We start from the raw sequence: 7,236 nt of genomic DNA, 5'->3' as shown, positions 1-7,236 counted from the left end.
ATTACGAACAAGCAACGACGAGTGAGCAGGTGCGTTATCGTGGTGCAACAGCCATGAATTGTTTTTCCATAAATCGGAGCGTTTTTTTCGGATTGCTTCACGCAAACGTCGCATCACTTCAAGGTAATACTCCTTATTAACCGTACGACCTTGTGGTAAGAACTCTTGATGCACTATGCCGTTATAATCAAAGAAAACAGTAAGCAAAACCTTGACATTCGATCGAACTTGACGTGCTTTTTTCGGTCTTGGCTCACCTGGGCTCTTCCATTGGGACGATTGGGCTTTGGTTTCGACATCATAACCGTACACCCATGTTTCATCACCAGTTATGACCCTTTCAAGCAAACTTGGATCGTTGTTGACGTCATTTAACAGCTCTTGAGCGATGTTCATGCGATTGCTTTTTTGGTCAAAATTTAGCAGTTTTGGAATGAATTTTGCTGCCACTCGTTTCATGCCCAAAACATTTGAAAAAATGTTATGACATGAGCCAATTGATATGCCAACTTCATCAGCAACTTCTCTAATTGTGATTCGGCGATCATTCATAACCATTTTTTCCACTTCTTTCACATTTTCATCGTTTGTTGACGTGCTGGGTCGACCGGAGCGTTCGTCATCTTCAACGTCTTCGCGGCCATCTTGGAAACGCTTATACCACTCGTAAACACTTGTTTTTTTCATAGCAGACTCACCATAGGCTTTTTGTAACATTTCACACACTTTGTTACACTTTATTTCATTTTTTACGCAAAATTTAATACAAATTCTTTGACTTTTCAATTCTTCCATTGTAAAAATCGCCGAGCTCAGAAAAACACGTCGAACCTTAGCGACTACCACAGACAAAGTAAACAGTGAATATAGCTGAAAATTTCATCATACTTTAGGGGCATGTATACCAACACAATAAAAAAATTTTGACAATCAGACACTCCAGACCCGCGAAATTTAAAAATTCCGGGTACTTTTTGAACACACCTCGTATGCAATAAAATTATATCACATCAATAAAATTAATATATAAATAAATAAATTAATAAATTAATTAAATAATATTACTAATAGAATTTAAATAAATTAGATAATTTAATACCAAATCAAGTGGTCTTTTTCTTTCCTGCCCTTTGGCACTCTTTTATTTTCACTTTCTCTCATATTTTCTTGGGCCGATATCTGTACTTGCTGCAGAAATGAACAAACTTGGTCCTTAAATGTTTCATGATTACCAAACTGTTTATCCTGTATTAAATTCATGATCTTAGCCTCTTCATCATCTTCTATACTTGTTTGAAAATTCTCTGGATTTTTAAAATCCTGAGATTTTTGTAACATCTTTTTCTAAGAGTTTACGCTTAAAACCAGTATCACTCGGGAAAACCCTTCCACATGCGTGGATGATTTGATCTTATCAAATAATCTATGCAACTGCATGTGTACGTATGCAAACAAATCTTACATCCTTCGCATCTCGTGCATGTACTATTATATGTTTGATTTTTTTTTTTTGATAACCCCGTATGGTGCAACGGTATCATCTGTTGGCAATAAATTCCATCGTGTGTTGAGAATGCATTCTAGAATACGATGCAGCAATATTGCTTATCTCATTGGTATAAAGAAACACTGGATGGATTATAAGTTAATATATTTTATAAGATGTTTACTCCTCGGCGGTATATGTACAAGAGAGCGATTAATGTATATGCAAGTATTGCGGGGAAGTCATGTCAAAACGTGAACATTGCGTCTTGCATGACATGTCGCCAACATAACAGTAACGCGTCGTTCTGACAGTACGAACGATGCACGCGAAGTTTAAATACACAGTTAGAACTATGAATAATTCTGTCCATGCTCCGGCACGATGCAAGCATCACATATTAATCAGCTAAAACAGAATTATTCTTACAAATGTATGAAGTTTACAAAATTACATATCGACTTAATACTAATAAATGAAAAGCATAACAAGTGACAGTACCTTATAAATTTTGAACAATGAACAATGGACTGTATTAATGAAAGATGAACAGAGGAATAAATATTTAACTTAATGAGAATAATACTAAATAAATGAACATATAATAACACGAACATATTGACATCCTAATCCTAAATAATTTGAACAACAGGTAATCAATATATCATAAGTATGAGTATAATTATTCTAATTAATTAAATGGTATAACTAAGTTCAGTAAAACAGAAGGATATTTAAATTATAATGGCAATGATTAATCTCAACAATTGACATAAAATATATACTATAGAATATAAGAACTAATACACATATCATGGAATTATATAACGAAAAGGAACAAAACAAATAACTTAAGCTACTGGCATGGTAATGGTACAATTTTTGTGATTGGCCTGGTGTATACGCCACTGCTAGTTTTAATGGACACAACTCTTACTTTGCCATCCTTTCCTGGTTTGGTATCCACCACTCTAGCACTTGGCCACTGTAATGGAGGTACATTGTCTTCCTTTAACAAAACAGTATCATCTATGTTGATGTTTGGTTGAGGTTGACTCCATTTTGCCCTTTTTTGCAAGTCTGACAAATACTGCTTTGACCAGATTGCCCAAAATTGGTTGCGCATGCTTGCCATTTGCTGATGCAATTTCATTGTTTTAACGTTGGTGTCAATGAATGGCTCTGGAAGAGCTGTTAACGTATTTCCGATAATGAAGTGCCCTGGACTGATATAGGCAGCATCAGTGCTATCATCCGTGAGGGCAAGGATTGGTCTGGAGTTCAACACAGCTTCAATTTGTATCAAAACCGTCATGTACTCCTCATAGGTGAGACAGTATGATCCTATTACTCTCCGGATATGATGTTTCATTACTTTGATAGAACCTTCCCATAATCCTCCGAAATGAGGAGCGTGAGAAGGTGTGAATTGCCAAGTTATTCCTAACCGTGATGACGCGGAAATCAATTCGTTTTTTGACTTCTCGGACATAAATAGTTTGGTTAATTGTTTTAATTCCGTTTTTGCGCCGACAAAATTTCTCCCATTGTCACTATGGATTACCGAACAACAATCACGTCTCGCAATAAAACGGCGTAAAGCAGCTAAAAAGGCTTCAGTTGACAGACTGGAAACCAATTCAATGTGAATAGCCTTAGTGGCCATACAAACAAATAAAGAAATGTACGCCTTCGTATGTTGAGCCTTTCTCAAACTACTCGAACGTAGCAACACCGGACCGGCAAAGTCGACACCTACAACTTGAAATGGTCGATATGCAGTAACTCTATCCTTGGGCAAACTGCCCATTAGCTGTTCTGCCGAAGTTGCCCTAAATCTCGCACACTTTACACATTGGTGTATCACATGTTTTATCGTATTACGACCATCTATAGGCCAATATTTAAGTATAATGTTTGCTAGAACAGTTTGGGTACCTGCATGCAACAATCTTTCATGCTCAAACCTAACAAACATATCAATAACAATATTGCCTTTAGGTAGAATCACTGGGTGTTTTTGGTCGTAGGGTATGTTGGCTTTCTCCAATCTCCCACCCACTCGAAGTAAGTCTTCAGCATTCACAAAAGGATTTAAAGCTTTCAGCTTACCAAGAGATGCATTGGATTGCTTACCTAACTTCAACTGTTCACCTATATTACCAAAAACATCCTTCTGAACCATATAAAAGATACGCTTCGTCGCTGTGTTTAATTCAGCGACCGAAAGTAAACCTCTTTGTTTGAAACGAATAATGTTGATCCATCGGATGCAGAACGCCACCACCCTGACTAGTTTGCTGAACCGAGAACACTTAGCCAGAAGATCTTCTAGTAATTCATTCCTAGTGTTGCCGACAGTTGTTGCTAGCACTTTCCGTTCTGGAATAGCTTCCTTAACATCACCAGCAAACCTGTTAGGCCAATTACTAGAATCTTGTAGCAGCCAAGCAGGCCCGTGCCACCATAGATCGCAGTCTACTAACTCTAATGGCGTCTTTACACCCCTAGATATAATGTCTGCAGCATTTTCTTTACTACAGACGTGTCTCCAAGCAATGCCTGGCAAGATCAAGAATTTCCGCCACTCTATTGCTAACAAACATTTTCAATAGAGACGGATCTGTCTTTAACCACGCCAAGACAATGCTTGAGTCACACCATAGAAACGACTCCGAAATTGGGATTTTTGTGATCGTCATCATCTGCCTAAATAACTTTGCTAAGAGCAAAGCCGCAGATAATTCTATCCGAGGCAACGTCACATTTTTTAATGGGGCTACTTTCGATTTCGAACAAAGTAACCTTGATGACAAGGTGCCATCTGCGTATGTTGCCCTTAGATAAATGCAGGCACCATATGCATACAATGAGGCGTCTGAAAATCCGTGACATTGAATTGTCACCGGAATCGACTTAAAAATATTTCGAGGAATACTGAGATTCTCTAGATCAGAGAGATGAACTTTAAAAAGATTCCACCTATCTTGTAACTCTCGCGACAAAGTCTCGTCCCAACCAAGGTTTTGTCTCCACAACTCCTGCATTATCAACTTCGCAGTTACAGATATTGGAGATATGAGCCCAATTGGGTCATAAATCTGTGCAATTGTTGATAATACAGATCGTTTTGTGTCAACACCCTGTCTAATGTCTGCTTCTAAAACCTTAATATGCGCTATTTTAAAAACATCCTGTGAAGGATTCCACGCAAGCCCTAAGGTTTTAACAGTGTCTGCTTCAGAAAACAAGGCCATAGCAGAGCTTTGACTTTCCTTTGGGATAGTTTGTAAAACTTCACGACAGTTACTTGACCATTTATGTAAGGAGAACCCCCCTTCATCTAACAATTGTACAACTTCCCTTTGTATCTTAACCAATCCGCATTATCAGCACCTGTAATGATATCATCAACATAGCAGTACGTATCTAGCACTTGTGCTGCCTGTGAAAATGTTGACGCATAATTTTGCGCCAGCATCTTCAAACAGCGCATTGCCAGGTACGGAGCACTAGCTGTGCCATATGTTACCGTGGTGAGTTTGAAAATCTTTAAGGTTTCCTGGGGTGACTCCCTCCATAAGATCAACTGATATAACTGATCAGTATCCTTAACTTTTATTTGGCGATACATTTTCACAATGTCTGCCACAAAAACAAACTGATGGCACCTGAATCGAACCAAGATAGAAAACAAATCCTGCTGCAATTTAGGGCCAGTGTGAAGAATATTATTCAACGAGACACCAGAGGAAGATTTCGCCGAAGCATCTAAAACTACTCTAATCTTATTGAAGTTATTATCCTTCACAACAGGGTGATGTGGCAAGAAATATAAATTATTTTGAATTACTTCATCCTGAGTAAGTGATATCTGCTCAGCGTGCCCTAGTTTAATGTATTCATTCACAAACCGTGAATATGCTGCAAACAAAATACTATCTTTAGAAAACCGCCTCTCTAAATTCAAAAACCTATGTTTTGCACCTAAATACGATGATCCTAGTTTTTCAATTTTGCCATCTACAAAGGGTAGAGCTACTTCAAATTGACCATTTTCAAGCCGTGAAACATTAGAGAGGAAATGATCCTCACATAACTTGTCAGACCCGGTCATTGTATAGTTAGAGGATACCTCCTCCAACTGCCAAAACCTGGTCAGACTGTTATGCAGGTCTTCATTAGAAATAAATCCAACATGCACATGTTTGAGTTTTTGAAGTATATACCCCTGAGATCAGCCAACCAAAGCAGCTCTTTCTTAGGATAGGTAGGTGGTTCCCTAAACGAATGCAACCTTGCTGTAGCACTTCGAAATATAACTCCACCCCTATCAACATGTCAACTGACCCTGGAACATTGAACATTGGGTTCGCTAAATCAACATTATCTGGAATCTTCCAGTTATCATAATCTATAAACGCAGAAGGCAGAGACTGGGTGATCCTGTCAACAGCTACAAAATTAATAGTACGAGCAAAGGACCCTAATCTAGATCTTATTGTCAACTTAACAGCCTTGTCACACAAAACAGTCTGCCCCTGTAACATACTCAGTTTATGCAGAGATGAACTAACCGGGCATTTCAATTTTGCTAACAACGAGGAAGTAATTAAGTTGATTTGTGACCCACTGTCCAACAACGCTCGCACCTTATGTTGGGTTCCGTCGGTGTCCATAACAATGAGAGAAACCGTAGATAATAATGTTTGCATCCCCGTATTATTTGCCATGCATACAGTACTACTTGAAGTGCTGGGCATTGGCTCAGGTTCTTCATGTAGCAAAGTATTATGCGACTCTTTGCACTTTGAACAATCATATCTAAATTTACATTTAGCCACATTATGTCGAGAAGCCAAACAACGAGAGCAAATCGATTTTTTATTAATAAAAAACTTACGTGCTTTTACATCCAGTGCCTTAAAAGTAGAGCATTTATACAGCACATGGTCCTCATTTTTGCAATAACTACACAGTTGTGTAGGTTTCTTAACAATTGTATGAACAGACTTGGTGGTTGGTTTGCTGCCTGAGCTACACGAATTCTGCAAGGCTGTTACCCGGAGTTCAAGAAATGTGAAGAACTCCACTAAAGAATTTAACTGCCCTGACGCCCGAGACAGATTCCAAGCCACTTTTGTCCCACTGTCAAGCTTCCTACACAACATATGCAATAAGATAATGTCCCAATGTGCTGCAGGCTCAAAGAAGGCTTTCAATGACTGAATTTGTTGTCTTGCACTATTTAAAAGAATTCTCAACCTCTCATGACTGCCCTTTTGTATTACAGGTATGCTATCAATGCTCTGCAAGTGAGCATTGACAATTAAAAATTGATTATTGTAAGTTTTAATTACAAGTTCATATGCTACTGCATAATTTTCATTTGTGACACTTATACTAGATATTAATTCTGAAGCTGATAAGGTGAGAGCACCTTTTAAATAGTGCAATTTCTGGACTGGCGCTAATTTTGATTTATTATGAATCAATGAATTAAAAAAGTCAATAAAGGCTGTCCACTCACTATACTCGCCATTAAATTTTGGTAATACAATATCTGGCAATTTCACGCTATTTTTTTATTTTTCGGATTTTTGATGGGAGTCAATAATTGATTCTATCTCAGCCATCATATCAAAGTATAATTCCGAGTATTTAAGGTACTCATTAGTGTACACATCTGGAGACATGCTTTCAAGCTGGACGTACACCTCATCCCAGTTGTGGATACGTTCAACAAGCTT

General features: G+C 38.0%; 2 protein-coding genes across 2 annotated transcripts; both read right to left on the bottom strand.

Moving 5' to 3' along the window:
* Nucleotides 1-2,342: 2,342 nt before the first annotated feature.
* Nucleotides 2,343-4,743, bottom strand: LOC113390016. Its single transcript, XM_026626848.1, has 2 exons — nucleotides 4,425-4,743; nucleotides 2,343-4,048 (listed from the first exon to the last, which is right to left on the bottom strand). Exons 1-2 carry the CDS (start codon nucleotides 4,741-4,743, stop codon nucleotides 2,343-2,345), a joined length of 2,025 nt encoding a protein of 674 aa, XP_026482633.1.
* An 86-nt stretch (nucleotides 4,744-4,829) lies between these two features.
* Nucleotides 4,830-7,028, bottom strand: LOC113389999. The gene is made up of 4 exons (XM_026626847.1): nucleotides 7,022-7,028; nucleotides 5,837-6,956; nucleotides 5,716-5,768; nucleotides 4,830-5,662 (listed from the first exon to the last, which is right to left on the bottom strand). The coding sequence occupies exons 1-4, from the start codon at nucleotides 7,026-7,028 to the stop codon at nucleotides 4,830-4,832; spliced, it is 2,013 nt and encodes a 670-aa protein (XP_026482632.1).
* Between the last annotated feature and the right edge of the window lie 208 nt (nucleotides 7,029-7,236).

This window comes from Ctenocephalides felis, unplaced genomic scaffold, assembly GCF_003426905.1.
Source record: "Ctenocephalides felis isolate EL2017-DRISC unplaced genomic scaffold, ASM342690v1 CF-g0.4_SCAFFOLD_00845, whole genome shotgun sequence".
Lineage (NCBI taxonomy): Eukaryota > Metazoa > Arthropoda > Insecta > Siphonaptera > Pulicidae > Ctenocephalides > Ctenocephalides felis.
Note: the sequence above shows the minus strand (reverse complement) of the source record. Positions and strands in the feature narration are given on the sequence as shown.